The sequence below is a fragment of the Neolamprologus brichardi genome, chromosome 15 (assembly GCF_056152115.1).
Source record: "Neolamprologus brichardi isolate AB-2024 chromosome 15, ASM5615211v1, whole genome shotgun sequence".
Lineage (NCBI taxonomy): Eukaryota > Metazoa > Chordata > Actinopteri > Cichliformes > Cichlidae > Neolamprologus > Neolamprologus brichardi.
This window is the reverse complement of record NC_142118.1, coordinates 35,640,770-35,658,440: the sequence shown is the minus strand read 5'-3', so window position 1 is coordinate 35,658,440 and position 17,671 is coordinate 35,640,770. Positions and strand designations below refer to the sequence as shown.

Sequence of the window (17,671 nt, the reverse complement as noted above, 5' to 3'; positions counted from 1 at the left end):
TGAGACTGTTTCAGCTGGAGGGCCCGAGGAGCCCGTCCAGCCTTCTGCCTCGTCAGCTGGAGGGCCCGGGGAGCCCGTCCAGCCCCAAGACTCGTCAGCTGGAGGGCCCGAGGAGCCCGTCCAGCCTCCTGCTTCGCCAGCTGGAGGGCCCGAGGAGCCCGTCCAGCAACTGTCCTCGTCAGCTGGAGGGCCCGAGGAGCCCGTCCAGCAACTGTCCTCGTCAGCTGGAGGACCCGAGGAGCCCGTCCAGCAACTGTCCTCGTCAGCTGGGGGGCCCGAGGAGCCTGTCCAGCCTCCTGCTTCGCCAGCTGGAGGGCCCGAGGAGCCCGTCCAGCAACTGTCCTCGTCAGCCGGGGGGCCTGAGCAGCCCGTCCAGCCACCAGCTGCTCCACCAGCGGCCGCATCCACGCCTGCAGCAGCAGCCGCATCCACAGTTTCGTCCACGTCGTCGCCTGGTCCAGCTTCCGTGTCTCCACCCACGCCGTCGCCTGGTCCAGCTTCCGTGTCTCCACCCACGCCGTTGCCTGGTCCAGCTTCCGTGTCTCCACCCACGCCGTCGCCTGGTCCAGCTTCTGCATCGCCTTCGCCGTCGCCTGGTCCAGCCTCTGCATCGCCTTCGCCGTCGCCTGGTCCAGCCTCTGCATCGCCTTCGCCGTCGCCTGGTCCAGATTCAGCTCCGCCTTCACCTGGTCCAGATTCAGCTCCGCCTTCGCCTGGTCCAGATTCAGCTCCGCCTTCGCCCGGTCCAGCCTCAGCTCCCGTCTCGTCTGGTCCAGCCTCAGCTCCCGCCTCGTCTGGTCCAGCGAAGGCCACGCAGGCCTCAGCTCCCGTCTCGTCTGGTCCAGCGAAGGCCACGCAGGCCTCAGCTCCCGCCTCGTCTGGTCCAGCGAAGGCCACGCAGGCCTCAGCTCCCGCCTCGTCTGGTCCAGCGAAGGCCACGCAGGCCTCAGCTCCCGCCTCGTCTGGTCCAGCGAAGGCCACGCAGGCTTCAGCTCCCGCCTCGTCTGGTGCTGCGAAGGCCACGCAGCCTTCAGGTCCCGTCTCGTCTGGTGCTGCGAAGGCCACGCAGCCTTCAGGTCCCCAACTGCCGCCTCAACATCGTCGGTCATCTGCCAGGCCGCATGTTGGGCATCTTCGCCACCGTGGCCGGCCTCCGGACTTGCTTTGTCGCCGTCGCCGTTGCCGTGCGCACGGTCGGCCCCCAGGACTGCTTTCACGCCGTCGTTGCCGTCCGCACGGTCGGCACCCAGAACTATTTCCACGCCGCCGTTGCCGTCCGCACGGTCGGCACCCAGAACTATTTCCACGCCACTGCCTACTGCGTGGCCGGCCTCCGGACCTGCCCCTCTGCCGCTGCCTTTCACACGGTCGGCCCCCGGAACTGGACTGTTTTGGCCTCCGGCGCTTTCGGCCTCCGGGTCGGCCCCCTGAACTTGTCCGTCTGGGCCTTTTTGGCCTCTGTCCCTCCGTCCTGGTCCCCCACCGCCCGCCCTGGTCGGGTCGTTTTCTGTTTTTTGGTTTTTGCGGGGGGGGGGGGGGGGGGGGGGGGGGGTGTTTGGACGGTTTTTGTGTTTCTGTTGGGCTGTCTGGAGCCAGCCCTTGAGGGGGGGGGTACTGTCATGGTCCTGAGTCTGAGGACTCGGTGTTTTGTTTCTTTCTATTATTCTTTGTTCTCGGTTATTCTGTTTTGTCTTTTGTTTAGGGTTGCTATGTGTTAGTGTTTTTGTTTCATGCCTGCCTGTGTTCTCTCTGTCTGTCCATGGTATTATTGTGTCTGCTCATGAGTCTGCCTGTCAAGTTCAGTGTCCGGTCTGGTTCTCTGTGTCTGTTAGTTTCCTGTTTTATTTTGAAAGTTCATGTCTCATGTCAGTGTGTTCAGTTTTACCTCTCCCCTGTCTCGTTAGCCTAATTGCTCCCAGCTGTGTCTCCCTCCTGTGGCCCATTCCCTGATTACTCCCCATGTATTTAAGCCCTGTGTTTTCCTGTGCTCTCTGTCGCGTCGTCTGATTGATTCCATGTCTGTCTGCATTATTCTATGTTACCCGGTACTCATTCTGCGTCTCTCTGCCATCTCTCTTTGTGCATTTTGTTCCTCCTCCCGTGAGTGTCTGGTTTAAGTTTTGTTCGTTAGTTTTCCCAGTTTAGGTTTGTTTACTCCCTGCTCTGCTCTTCTTGTTTTGTCACCTTCTCACTGCTGTAAATAAACACTCACTCGCACCCCAGCCAGTACCTGCATTTTGGATCCTTTTTCAATACACCACACGACTGCCCCCCCCCAGCCGTGACAGGAGAGGCATATCCATCTAAGTTCTATAGGCAAGGCAATGGTAAGCTGACTGCCATAGTTCTCAGGATGAAATCCTGATCCTATGCAGGTGTAATGGGTTCTGGGGTCCTCCTGCTGCACAACATTGCCTGGCCTCATGTGGTAAAAATATGGAGGTAGGGACTTGAGGCTCAAGGAGGTGATACCATTGACTGGCCCCCACACTAGCCAGGAGCTCAGTGATGCCCTGGATCAGATCTGGGAGGAAAACACATGCATGATTATTTTCTGATTTGTTGTCAAGGTGGTCCTTTATGTTTTTTTTGAGCATCATATGTTTGAAACTCTGTGTATTGCTCTTAGTATAAAAAAATAGCAGGTGGCTTGACAATAACATCGTTAAACAACAGGAAAATGGCACTGCTCCAAATCCTAAATTGGGAAGTAAATGTCCAAGATCAGTGTGTTAGTGGATGCTTTGCTACTGCCAGAGGGAGGCGATCAACAGAATGTGAAGACCACAACATTAACATCACAAACAAACTAACCTCGTCTAACACAATTTACAGACTGCCCACATCACAGCTACTCCAGAAATGTGTGGAAAACCACACGGGCTTATATAACAAGTGAGGTCTGGTATTGGCCCAATGACAAACCAAACATTATTTTACTCATTATCCCTGCATGTGTCAAAAGTCGTGGTGGTACAACAGAGAGAGCAACACTAGTTTACAAAGAGTTTCCAAATTTATTCTCAAAAATTTTTGCAATTCTTGTTTTATGCAACTAACAATCCTGGGACAGGTATTCAGACTAGAGGCACACCAGGACAGACCTTTTGATCATCTACGAATAATAATAATAATAATAACTATTTATTTGATAAAACAGGGTTAGAAAGTGCTTCACAGTTCAAATAAAAACCACATATTGAGGATAAGTGTGCATGTTAAATCATAATCAGCCATAACGACAGACATTCACACAAACATGCACGTGTGCTTTCAAACTATGGCAGCAAATGAAGGGGAATGGATTAAGGAAATGATAACTTATAAAAATGAGTTTTCAGCATTCACTTAAAACAAATAACAGAGTCAGCCAACCTGACTGACTGAGCAAGGCTGTTTCACAGTTTGAGTGTCACACCCTCAAAAGCACTATCACCTCTGGTTTTAAATGGGCTTCAGTGAGCTTGAACAATGTGAAGGTGATGTGAAGATATTATTGTATTTTATAATATGGCATGGTGTTTGTTGATATGATCTCAAAATGGGTGGAGGTTTTTCTTTTAGAAATCAGGATGCAGGTGGAGTGGCCAGTGCCTTCTTGAGAGAAATGTCTGGAGAAACAGCAATGGCTGGCATTAATCCAAGTCGTTCATGCCAGCCATTGCAAGGGGATGCAGATGTTACGTATCTATAAAAGACATGCGAACAGGGCTGTCTCTTTCTAAAAAGAAAAAAAAAAAGCTCCCTGGGCTCTTTAAAGCCCCTTTCTTGAATTAAAAGTGGAAGATAGCGCTATCAAATATAAAGAATATGAAGACTCAGGTGCGTAATGATGAGGGATGCAGGGTAAACTAACAAACTCTGACAGACTGATGCCAGACATGCAGCAACAAAAAAGCTCCAAGACTGGTCGACCAGCTGATGTTTTTCCTTTGTTGTCTACCCGCTGGCTTTTGGGGAGGCAGTTGTACGCAGGTGTACTTAAATGTCTACGAATAAAATGGAATAGTGAATTAAAAATTCATATCATATTCATTCAGCTATATTACAAATTTAGTAATAATAATAATAATAATAATGGATTGGATTTATATAGCGCTTTTCAAGGCACCCAAAGCGCTTTACAATGCCACTATTCATTCACTCTCGCATTCACACACTGGTGGAGGCAAGCCACGGTGTTAGCCACAGCTGCCCTGGGGCAGACTGACAGAAGCGAGTTGGCCATCGGCCCCTCTGGCCAACACCAGTAGGCAGTAGGGTGTCTTGCCCAAGGACACAACGACCAGGACAGAGAAACCCTAGGTCTGCTGCTATATCCTTATTGTATGTATTTCATATATGCATATTATTTAGATTTTGCAAAATTAACAATTTTATAAATAGTCAGTAGAATTTTAATGTCAAAGGATGGTTTTGCTGGCCCTAAATATCCCTTTGACAGCTTTAACCAATCATTATTTATTTAAAAAACAGAAACACGGTTATTTTACAACTGTTAAACTAACAGGAAATACTATATCTACAAAAAACAGAACAAAACTTGAAATAAATTGCTTCAATATGACGCTTCTTTTGGAACTTCCTTTCTTTGAGCTTTTACTTTGAAAGAACAGGAAGCAGGCACTTTTCCGTTACACGGCAGTATATCACAGTCCCTCTCTATTTCACAAAGTTGGCATACAGAACTCAGAGGTAGGTCTACCAGAATCCCTTTTGTTTTGCATTTGTTATTAATTACTTGGAACACGAGCAAGTTATGAACTTTTCCTAAAGCGTGCACAAGGCTGTGTGTGTGTAAGTGTGCAAAACAGACGGAGAGTGAGCTAAACATTAGAAAATGAGGATGATGAAGACTTAGATTCCTGAACAAATGCATGAAAAACACAATGTAGGGAGTTCATGAACACAAAGACTGCTAACATGAAACAAGCATGCAGCATGAACATATTTTTTTTACTGTTAGAAGAAGTCAAAGAAGTGGAATCAGTGAGTGAAATCCTGAATATTTCTGGTAGACTCTGATGACTTTATTAGTGCTAGCTAAGGTTTCTAGCTTATGCTAAATTGGTTTATTTCAGCTATTTCAAAGGCTTATCTTAGGAGTTTTCTTTTATAAAGACTGAGTCAATTTTTAAAATTAAACACAGTCTGAATACAGCTACTAGCCTGTATTCAGCCTACTAGCCTGTATTCAGCCTGTATGTAGCATAAAACCCCCAGCAATCACATGACTCCCTATGAGCAAGCATTTTGGTGACAGTGGGAAGGAAAAAACTTTTTAACAGAAAGAAACATCAAACAGAACCAGGCTCAGGCAGGGCTGTGACCGCTTAGGGGTGGGAAGACACAACATAGACACGTTGGCAGAAATTAACATTAACTACTGATTAAATGCAGAGTGGTGTATAAACACATATGAAGTAGGAAAAAAAAAGTGAGTGAAAAAGTAACACTGATGGGTAGCCTCCGGCAGCTTAGACCTATTGAAGTGTAACTGCATAGAGAGGATCCCTAACTATGTGCTTTATCAGAAAGGAAAGTTTTGAGCCTAATCTTAAAAGTAGAGAGAGTGTCTGTCGGGCTGGACAGACAGAGGGTGGAGGTAAAGAGTCTAGATAAATATGAGTGGTATTAAAGTAGCTGTACATAATGTTATTTCTGTGAGATGGTTATGAGTACTTTTTTCTGTAATATTTGAAATTCGTGAAGTCATTACTAGTTAAGGATTAATGGAATGCTTGCTTAACTCAGCAGAGCTCTGATCTTGCAGCCTGTCTACAGTCGTGAGAGAAACCTAGGCTTGTTCTTATTGTCTTCTTGGCTGCTGTTGGTTCTGTGGTCTCTACAGACGATCCTACGCTGCTTCCGTAATATGTAGGTTAATCTATGACTGATAATGTTTGATAATGTGTTTTTTCTGTCAAGGTATGCTTTTACTGTATTGGCAGTATGTTTGGGATCATTGTCGTGAAGACATTGCCAATCAGACGCTTTCCAGATGGTATCGAACAAAATCTGACTGTGATTTTCTACATTTGCACCACCGGCTGAAATGCAGCCACGAACCATGAGAAAGCCGCCACTGCATTTTACAAATAATGATAAACTTACTATACCTCTCTTCTGTACATACTAATGACAAGAACTGTAACTACTGATTATTTTAGTAATCAAGTATTCTTTATTATAATTATTCCAACAATTAAATGCATGATTGGACAAAAAAATACTTTTTGATTGCATACAATTGTTTGGAAGTAAAGCATTTCTTTTAGCACAATCCATTTATTTCAGGAGCTCAAAAGTAAATGGACGAATAAATAACTGAACATAAAACATTTATTTCTGATACTTGGTTGAAAAGCCTTTGCTGCCAATCACGCTCTGAAGTCTTGGACTCACGGACATCACCAGATGCTGGGTTTTCTCCTTTTTAATGCTCTTTCAGGCCGTTACTGTAGCTGCTTCCAGTTCCTGTTTTTGTGTTGGCCTTTCTGTCCAGAGTTTAGTCTTCAATAAGTGAAATGATTGCTCAACTGGGTTAAGTTAAGGTCGCTGACTTGGCCGTTCAAGAATATTCCACTTCTTTGCTTTTAATGAATTTTTGGGTTTCTTTGGCTGTATGTTCTTGAATCGTTGAACTTGGACTTTCGACCCCCTCCACAGATTCTGTATTGGATTGAGGTTTGGAGACTGGCTAGGCCACTCCAGAACCTTGAAATGCTTTTTACGTAGCCGCTCCTTCGTTGCCTGGGTTGTGTGTTTGGCATCATTGTCATGGTGGAAGATCCAGCCACGTTTCATCTTCAGTGCTCTCACTGATGGAAGGAGGTTTTTGCCCAAAATCTCACGATAAATGGCCCCATCCATCCTTTCCATAATACGAATAAGTCGTCCTTTCCCCTTTGTAGAAAAGCAGCCCCAAAGCATAATGTTTCCACCCTCATGTTTCACAGTGGGTATGGTGTTCATGGGATGCAATTTAGCATTCTTCCGCCTCCAAACACAGCGAGTGATATTTATATCAAAGACTTCTATTTGGGTCTCATTTGACCACATGGCATTCTCCCAATCCTCCTCTGGATCATCCAGATAGTCTCTGGCAAACTTTAGATGGGCCTCCTCACTGTTCTCAATAGGGCAGGGCGATATGGCCAAAAATATTTATCACGATATAGATTTGATAACGATATAACTGACAATATAATTGACGCAAAACAAAATACAACTCTACAACTTTATTAGTGGGAAAAAAACTCATCAATTTCTTTTTGTTTAAACAAGCAGCTGTTTATTTTAACGTGTATTACAGCCACACAAAATTCAACAGTGGTTATACTGTTATAAACATGGTTATCCATAATCATGTATATCCACAAAACTTAAGAGGTGCTTTGCAACAAAAGTGCAGTGTGCAAAATCAATAAGTCAAATAATAATAATATTGCACATACTCTTGAGTAAAAACAAAACAAAAGCATAGATAAATTAGGCTACTTCTCCTGGAAGTTTTTCTACATTTCAACTTTGGTTTCTTCATGGCTGCTATGAAGAAAAGCGAGCAGATCAGCATTCTCAGAACTGAGGTTTGCCCTGTGATTTGATGCGACGTTTACTGTTGCAGAGAGCAGACCTTTGGATGCTGTAGGTGTTATTAATTAATAATTAATAATTAATTTGAACCATTCAGTATCTAACCTACCAGCCCCAGGCCAGTGCCTCAGAGTTTTACTGTGCCATGTACATTTTCATAGGTCAGCTTTGCTTGTTGCAGGTGACTCTGTCTAGTTGAAACATTGTAACAGACTAAGGTAGCAGTTCATCTGCACATTTTAATGTAACTTCTGTATCTTTACTGTAGATTTTCACTGTGTAAAACAATCTGCTATAAAGTTAACTTAACATTATAGTAATAGGTGCTAGAAATTTTTTTTTTTCACTTAACCTGAACTTACCGACTGAATGACTCTGTGTGTGTAGAGGCAGACTCTGGCTACATGTTCAAATAGGACTGCATGATCTTCTCAGCTGCTGTTGTTTTAGCAGTATTTCTGTTAAAAAAAACTTGCCGCCAGCATGTGCTTAATGTTGTAATATTTTTTACTCACACATGTGCTCATAGATACTATTTTTAGTTGCAAATGTGAGAGAAACACTCATGTTTGCATAGTGATATTAGAATTGTGGATTAAACTAAAATGATTTTATTCAATTAACCATTACTGCTGTAGTTATATTGATTTTTTCTGTCATTCAGTCTGCATAGAGATTTGTGTGTGCGTATCAAAATCTGTATGTTTGTGTGTATGTTTGCACTTTTATTATTATTATTTTTTTACACATTTACAGATCTGTAAAACTGTGTCAAACGTATACATGTGTACAGGAATCTGTAGATGTTTATTCAGAATGCCTATAATGACATTTGTAAACATGTAAATACATTTACAAAGTTCTGCAAGAAGCACTGAATATACAGACAAATCGTCAGTTACAAGTCACCTTTCAGTAGGCTATCATGACAGATTTGGAAATGTGTTCGGAAAGTAGTCTGTTAGACTCGTGTTTGTCCATCTCTGGTATGTCAGTATGTGGTGTACCAGAGATAGACAGACCAGAGTTAATTTACTACTAGATCTAACCTTCATTAACCTAAAGCCAGATTAATGAACCTGATAACCTTAACACAGGATATTGAAGAGTATTTGCAGTAAAAAAAACCACAAAAACAGCCTTACCCAGTAGCAGTAACTTCATAAGCAATGTTGCATTATCATTTCATTTATTGAAATGAAAATAAAAATTTAAATTCCGTTTCAGAGTACAACAATTTACATCTTTTTAAAAAAATAAAATAAAATGCACACACCAGAACTTTAGTCCAGCAGAGTTTGTGCTGACAGCAGCTCTGGGATCTAGATTTGCACGACCTTAAAAGAACAGATTTGCTTAGATGTTTGAAGATTAAAAAAGCAGTGCTGTGCAAAGTCAAATCTTGCTCTACAGGTAGTAATAGCACTGATTAAACTGGGCTAACTTAAGTTGTGTAATGGCAAAGCAGCTTGATAATTTCAAGAGTACGTATCTCTGGCAGGAAAAAATTGGAATAAATGATGTGTTTTGTAATTGGCTGCCAGCAGTAAAGTATCTAAAGATACAATTTAAGATTTAAGATTCTTTTCTGAGTTTGCTAAATTCTGAAAACAAGTGAAAAGCAGCCATTTTTCCAAATTGCAAGAGAGTGTGGCTACCTGGAAGTAAAATATTATGATATGAGGTGTAGCTAAAAAAAATCAAACACAGCTGGATTCATCACAGCTGTGTTTGTCCTTCAGGGATCAAGCAAAACTGTCACATTATGTTTGCATTATGAAGTCTCCCTTCAGCTTAGCTTTACTTTGCAGTTCTTTTCATTTATGGGGTGTTACACAATTAGGGATGGGTATTGTTTAGGTTTTATCCGATACCAGTACCAAACCGGTACTTTTGAAACTGTGCCGGTGCTTAAATGGTGCTTGAACCGGTGCTTAAAGAATCTAGAACATAAACTTTGTCCAAAAACCTCTCATGTTCAGCTGTTTTTTTGTAAAAAGATAACAATGTTAGCCTTTTCTGCAGCTATAAGGGATTTATGGTATCACTCTTGGCTGGAAGCAGTGCTTAATCAATGGGGAAAAAAACACAAACTTTGTTCAAAAACCTCTCATGTTTAACTGTTTTCCACTTTTTCTTTGGTCATTTTATCCTTTTTGGCCAGGGTGAAGGGAGTATCTGCCATCAAACAAGAAGACAGCCGCATGTAGCTACGACTGTGTTTGCTAGTTCACCTTACATGCATTAATGTAATAACGTGGTTAGCCTACTCAACGTAAATTACACACGAACAACATTAAGCTACTCACGCAGAGAAGAACGGCTGCTGCTGCCATCATCATCATCATTTCTGCTACACTGGCAGGGCTAGGGGCCAGGACTCTCCTCTTTGGGTTTTTGGGGGATGTTGCTAACTCCGGGTCCGATAACAGGCACCACACCCGGTGCACGGTGTAAGGTCTCGCAGCAAGCTATCAAATACGGCGCATTTTTCGGCTTTTAACAAAAACGCTATGTGTCGCCAGGTGTTTCATCTGATTCGAGGTGTTACCTCCTTTGACAGTTTCACAGTATCACCTTAAAGCACTTGTTGCAGGCTGCTGAGTTTGCATCTTTTGCTGTGAAGTACAGCCAGACTTTTGACCGCTTCGTCTTGGGCATTTTTAATCTGTAGCTCTGCTCTAAAAGAACGTACGTACCTGGGCCCACCTACTATCCTCGGAAATGTAAAATGATTGGCTAGAATCTAAAGTGTATCACAGCTCAGGAAAAAAAAAGCACCGAAATGTGCGCTGCTTTTCGGTCTGGTTACTACCGTTTATGTCAGAACCAGTGCCATTATGGCACCGGATACCGGTACCCATCCCTAGTTGTGTATCTGCTCTTTTTTTAACACCTTTATTATTATTGAGGACTAGAAATGTGTGAGGCTCAACTGTAAACATTAATAATGAAGACTGAAGTTTACATCTGTCATGGGCTGGGTTGTGTGACCCAGTGTTTGAGTTTTATGTATTTTTGTATCCATTTTTGATCTAGTTAATTTCTAGGTGCTATTTAGGCCTTCATTTCTTAGTTGTTTCTGTCATCTCCCCCTGTACTCAGTCTCCCTGATTCGTGCGTCTACCTGCCATGTTTCATGTCTGTGTGGTTATGTGAAGTTCATGTCATGATTTATCTTCATGTCTCTGGGTTTCCTGTTTTATTTTGAAAGCGTCTGGTGTTCTTTGTTCACTGCATTTAGGTTTACTCTCCCCTGTGCTGTAATTATGTTTCATTCTAGTCAGCTGTGTCCTCATGTATCTCCACTTCCCCTGATCACCTCATGTATCTTGTTGTGTTCAGTGTCGCGTCGTCTGTGTTCTCACCTCCATGTTTTCACGGTCAGTCTTTGCAGTGATCATCATAGTCTCTGAGTCTTCTTAGTTTGTCACAGTATTAGTTTTCTCAGTTTAGTTATAGTCTAGTTTAGTCACGCTATCCCTGCTTTGTTTGTACGCTTTGTCTTCAGCCATAATAAAGGCTCGCTTTCTGTAAAGTTCACTCCCGTCTACTCACCTGGGTCCATCACACACACCACCGCACGGCCTGTCTCTGCAGACCGTGACAACATCATTGTTATAAAACACATAAAAGATCTGATTTACCAGTTTTAGCATGGCGATGATTGATTAATACTGTAACACTGTAAAAGGCAGATGAAAACAGGTAGTCAGGTAGAGGAAATGTTTCTCTCACTCTAACTTTTTTTTGCAGTTGCATTTGTTGTAATTTGTGAAGATGTTATAATATTTGTTGATTTTATAAATTAGTGCAACTCTTCTCTAATGGCTTGTTGTTTTCTTTCAGCAATAATGTCACCGAAAAATGGCAAGCCCAACTTAAGCCATTCCCAGGTATCTGAGATTGTGAAGAGGCTCTACCGGCTGACTGCATCAGTGATTAAGTCTCTGCCCAGTTATGATGACCAGAACTTCTATGTGGCGCCCAGTGAGGGTGGCGAGTATATCCTGAAGATAATGAACTCAGAGGACAGCAAGAATACCTTGCTGATTGAGGTGCAGACATACACCATGTCCTTCCTACAACAGAATGGAATTCCTGCTCAAACCGCGCTGCCCAACACCTCAGGAGAGCGAATGAGTCTGGAGGAAATTGGTATGTGACCAGCCACGTTGTTCAGATCTGAATAATATCGTTACCTGACATGACATAAAATTTCATCCATGCACAATGAAGGCTGTGTGACTGCAGCCTGGCACTCGGTGTTCAGTCAGTCAGGCTCAAATTGATCCTGACTCATGTCAAAATGCTTCGTAGCAATTTCCCTGTAAACATTCGCTGTTGAATCACAAGTGATTATAATTAGAAATTGTTTGTTTTTCAGTAACATCTAAAGATAATGCACGATCTGATATCCTCGTGTTGGTGTTGTTCCCAGATCATCATACTAAAGGTTGTTCCAGGATCAACATTGCAAGTGACCAATCAGAATGTTGTGATGTCATACTTTTGCGACTTTGGGAAAAACTGTACTTAAGCTGCGAGAAACCGCCTTTGTCCGCCGATCAACGGACCCTAACCCTGACCCTTTAATAAACGCTAAGCAGAATTGATATTGTCCTTGCAACATTGGAATTTCATAAATGCACGAATGGGTTGGTGCGCAAAAGAATAACGTCACAATAATGGAACAACATTTTCATGATGATCTGGGAACAACACCAACACGAGGATATCAGATCATCCAAAGATAATAGGGGTGGGGGAAAAAATCGATACTGTGTAGTATCGTGATATTTTGTTTGCTAATAATGTATCGATACAGGGACAGCAGAAATCGATATTTTGTTACAAAAAAAGTTTTTGTGGACTGGAACATGCTCTGACTTCAGAGCAAGAATCCTGACATTCCTTCACTGTCCAAATGTGTTTAACTTTTTTTATGGCAGCAATAAACATGACAGTTTACTTATTTGAATTTAAGCCATGTTTTATTTTAATTAAGTTTAAAACTTTTTTATTTAATGTACAATTATATTTTGTTTTAATTTACTTTCAAATTCTTCAGTTGCTGACGGGGCTGCATAGTTTTCATAAACTGCATAGTTCAGAATAGCTATAATTGTACCAGATGGTTGCGTTCAGTTAAGTTGGACTAGACTGTAATACAAACCGTTCAGTTTGTCAACAATAAAACTGAAATGAGAGAAAGACTGAGTGTGAGACTTTGATATTAGATAAAATGAATATTGACAAAGTTTACCTTTATGTACAGAATCTGGGACTACCTAGGACTACGAAGCCCCCAAAAGACTTTGTGTGCTTACTGCAGACTTCTTTATGTTACAGTGCTGTGAACATCTTTGTCTCCTTCCAGATTTCTTATCATTTTTTTATATTTAAATGTTCCAGATCACCAAATACATTTTTTATTGGATAAAGATAACCAAAGAAACACAAAATGCAACCATTAACGGCTGATCAGACATTGTGGGTCCTAGACCCTAAACAAAATCCTGAAATTGACAGAAAATGAGTGAACCAGTGTCCAAAGACTTTCCATCATTAATTAAGTATGTTGGCACACTGCACATGCTTATTAGTTGTGTTTCTGTGACATAGTATAAATGTGCTGCGTAGTTGAACTCGACCTTTGGACGGTTGCTTTCGCACATAATCTGTAAAGATAAGCCACAGGCAAACTTGGCATCTGCAGGAGTAGAGTAACACATCAGGGCTCAGGGCTAAAGGGCAATATTACACAAGGAAGTTTGCATAATTAGCAATATTGTTACGCCTGTGCCCTTGAACAGGGCTCTGCCATATATGTTCACGTTTATTGAAGCCTATAATTATTCATATCCTTGCTTTTGGCAGATTGTGGTTTTGGCAGTCAGAAGTACCTGGTGAGACTGTTGACCTATTTGCCTGGGACAACCATCTCCAAGGTTCCTTCAACTACACAGCTGCTGTATGAAATGGGGAAAACTGCAGCTAAAATGGACACAGTCATTAAAAAGGTATCATAGTAACAGTCCTGTGAAATCTCTTCTAAAGGCGACTCTGTGTTAGAATTTCAGTGAATCTTCGGGAGAGAATTTCGTGAAACTGCCCAGAATACATGTGTCTATCAGTTATTTTTCATTTACACATGTCTTGCATTTTTGGTGTAATTTAAGATGAAACACCCTCATCTTCACGTGCTGGACAGAGAGGGCTTCAAATGGAGTCTGTCAAATGTTGCCCTCCTGGAAGATTACCTCTATGTGTTAGACGGAGAGCCTCTGCTGGAGGTTGTGAAGTCTGTGATCCAAGCGTACAAGAGCTCTGTGGATCCCAAACGCTCTAGTTTTCGCAAATGTGAGTATACAATATTATCTTGTTACATGTATCAGTTACATGCTTATGACTTACCATAAGATATATTTATTGTCATAAGGTTAAAGACCAGTAACTGTTTATCAGAGAGCTGCTCATACAGTTTGCACTGTACTTCTTGATTACCTTGTCTTGGCTTCTCATTGGCTGATTGTATGCAGTCATTGTCAGTGTGTCTCTCATGTAGTGATTTTTGATTTTACAAATACACTTTTCAAATGTCTTTTTAAAGGCATTAACCATGGCGACTTCAATGACCTCAATGTCCTCGTACAGCCTAATGAAAAAGAAGGCTATAGGATCACCGGTATTCTGGACTTTGGCGACATGAATAGTGGCTACTACATCCATGAGCTTGCAATCACCGTCATGTACATGATGATTGAGCACCCTAAACCCATCGAGGTGGGTGGACCCGTCCTTGCTGGCTGGGAAAGCGTCCTTCCTCTCAATGAGGTGGAGAAAGATTGTCTATATTTGCTGGTGCTGTCCCGCTTTTGCCAGTCCTTACTTATAGCTCGTTACTCTGTGACCTTGCAGCCAGAAAATGAAGAGTATCTGATGATTTCATCCAGAAAGGGTGTTAACATTCTCCAGCAGCTCTGGGAGTTAGGAAAGGAGCAGGTGGAGAAGCTGTGGTTTGAGACTGCTGCTCAGCTCAGTGACAAAAGTGAAAGACAGGAACAAACGCATTCATGAAGGCAGTGACTCCACCGAGCGACAATTTGTCCAAAAAAAACGAAGATTGTGTTTCCACAGTTAAAACAGTTTATCTTTTAAACTTGTTTTATTTCAGAAAGAACAACAAGGAATGTCAAAGTGTTTCAATCAAGCTAGAGGAGTGTATAATGTGTCTGAGAAGAACTTTAGATACTGTTGTGGAATAAGGGAAATATTTTACTGCTACTCATACTCATCATTATTACCATTGCATTAATCAAATTAATTACAATTGAGTGAAGGCCTGAATGTATCCGGCTTCTTGTTGCATCGGAGTTTGCTTAGTAACAGGTGACAGAAGATGGGCCAAAAAGGAGGACCAGTCCCTGGGAAACGTCAGAGCCTGAATCCATCGCCATATTTGGAGAAGATGCTAGAGAGGGGAACTTCAGTGTCGGCATTTATCTCTTAAGATTGCTCATTGTCTATAAAACATGCAAATGATGTTCTTAAAATACAAATTATGTTCCTGTACAACGCGAGAAGGGGTGTTAACCAACCCTGCGTTATAAAAGCAATCTGAAGTGTATTTTTGGGCGGAGATCTACATCTGATGTTTTGCAGTGTTCATCTTCCCACACGTGTGTTCAATAAACTCATCTGTTTGATTGGATCCTCCTGGGCCTCTAATTTGTTTTGGTTCTCAACATCGCGAATCGGGACACTGTATAAAAACTATTAATGAAGTACTGTAAAAGAAGAGGTAGTTATTAGCAAATTCATGGATGAAAAACTGAAAAAGCGATTACTAACTCCCACAGTTAAGTGCCTCAGATTTACTTAAAAAGGAAAAAGTAACTGAATTGTCATCTTATTTTACAGATTACGGTAAATGACAGAGTGATTTAATGAGATTGTTTAGAGATGCTTAAATACGTCTGAATTAAACACATCCACGTTCCTCTACACAAGAAATCGATGTTAATAGATTTGTTTACACATTTCCACATCTCATCACAGACACACAGATCCAAGTGCAAACACATGGATGTGAAGATATGGATTTGAAATCACGCAGATTACACAGTTCATGTGGCTTGAGATGCACATGCTCAAATAATTTGACAGCAAAAATAGTAGAAAAACCAAGTACACCCTTATTGCTTCTGTAGGAATTAAGATGGTAAGAGGTGAGCAGATGCTGCTCATCAAATGCAGAAGTTGTAGCAGTTTGCTTGTTTGGAGCGTTCAGTTGTGTGTGTTAATACACTGCTACAATCTTCCCAGCAAATTTCCTTCCAAGTTCAGAATGTGCTGTGCTTAATTAGGAAAAAGGTGAACAAATATGTTTTGTTTCGAAGGAAAGCCTCTTATCCCTAAAAAAGCACATGGCAGCACACATTAGGTTTGCAAGGTTACAAATGAACAAACTACAAAATTACTGGAACAATGTCCTGTAGTCAGACGAGACCAAAGTGGAGATGTTTGATCATAATGCTCAGCACCATGTTTGTGGCAGAAACTAGCATATCAGCACAAATACCTCAAACCAACCACAAAGCACAGTGCTGGAGGGGAGATTAGTTGGGCTTGTTTTACAGTCAAGGGACTTGGACACCTTCCAGTCACTGAGTTGACCACAAAGTCCTCTGTATACCAAAGTATTCTACAGTGAAATGTGAGACTTTGTTAGACAGCTAAAGTTTGGCTTAAACTGGGCCATGCAACAGGACAGTGATCCCAAGATGTCAACTCTGTGCATTAATGAATGTTTGCAAACCTCAATTAACTGAAGCAATCTTGTAGAAGAACAGTTGAAACTTATAAAGCCATATAGAAGCAATTACCTGACGTTTTTGGTGCTATAGGTGGCTCTATAAACTGTTGTATGTATGTAGTATCGTACTGTGGAAAGTTTTTCACATGACTGCAGTAGTCATTAAGTGCAATTACAAAAACAATTAGCCTGCTAGCTAGTTTGCTTCAGCAAACACTAAGATGTTTCATCCCACTGTGGCGACCTGTTGAAGCAGAATTTCCCATAATTGTCTCTCCCTCTGACATCTCCGTGCTGCTGAAGTTTCTCATTGTTAACGACTAAACATGTGGAAGAATTAAGAAATAATCTGTCATTCAAAGTAAAAGTAAAAACAGCTGAAACAAAAAGTACTGCTCACATTCTAATCTGTATATTTTCCCATAATGATGCCAGAGCTCAAGAAACAACTCTGTAAGCTACACTGTCTGCTCTGCAACGGACTTTCTGGATTTTCAAGTAACGGCAAATTTCACAACCAAAATAAAAAACAAATCATTTACTATGCTAAGTAAATCAGTACCTCCCACTGACCACCTTAGAATTTGTTTTTGCAATAACTTTAAAATATTTAATGAGGCCATGCAATTTTTCAGCAGCTTTTTCTTTTCGGATTTGGTCCTTTTTATTTGGAATAAGCCTTAAAAGATTTAAAATCTCAAAAAATGTGTGGCATTTTGACTGGAACCAAGTGTTTGCTCACTTATTAAAATTTTATACTGTTTTTATTACTTTTTGTTCTCTTTCAATTATCTATATCTTTCTACTTGAGAATGTGTTGTGGCTTATCCAAGTCCAGTCAGGTGAAAGCTCTAATGTCTGTAAAAGAGCGTCTGCTTCCATAAAAGAGTACAACAAGTCTTTTACTGTACATCTTTAAAAGGCTCAACTAGAGCGTCTGTATTCTAGCATTTTGTATGCAGTGTTTTCTGGTAAATCACTGACTTGATCTGGATTGTAAAACTCTTTGAAATTGCTGCACTTTAAAAAGACAAAACATGTCAATTTAAAAATAAATTAAAGAATTTCATGTTGTGTTTTTATTTCTGCTATTAAAGGGGTTTTGGAGCCAAAATGGTTTTTGGCACAGACTTTCTACCACATTCAAATTGCAAAAGTGAAAGGACGGTATTTGCTGTACATCACACAAGTTTAATTCAGATAGATCAGCAGCGGAAACATCATGTATTAGGAACATAATTTTTAAAAAAAGACTCG

General features: G+C 41.6%; 1 protein-coding gene across 2 annotated transcripts; it reads left to right on the top strand.

Annotated features, from left to right (window-relative positions):
- The first annotated feature begins 4,626 nt into the window (after window positions 1–4,626).
- On the top strand, window positions 4,627–15,305 carry hykk.2 (hydroxylysine kinase, tandem duplicate 2). 2 transcript variants are annotated; one of them, XM_087852770.1, is made up of 6 exons: window positions 4,648–4,695; window positions 5,758–5,877; window positions 11,446–11,754; window positions 13,477–13,619; window positions 13,779–13,959; window positions 14,210–15,305. In XM_087852770.1, the coding sequence occupies exons 3-6, from the start codon at window positions 11,451–11,453 to the stop codon at window positions 14,674–14,676; spliced, it is 1,095 nt and encodes a 364-aa protein (XP_087708896.1). In that variant the 5' UTR covers window positions 4,648–4,695; window positions 5,758–5,877; window positions 11,446–11,450; the 3' UTR covers window positions 14,677–15,305. The 2 variants fall into 2 exon arrangements, with proteins under 2 accessions (XP_006792038.1, XP_087708896.1); XM_006791975.3 differs by lacking the exon at window positions 5,758–5,877 and having other exon boundaries at window positions 4,627–4,695.
- The last annotated feature ends 2,366 nt before the right edge of the window (window positions 15,306–17,671 follow it).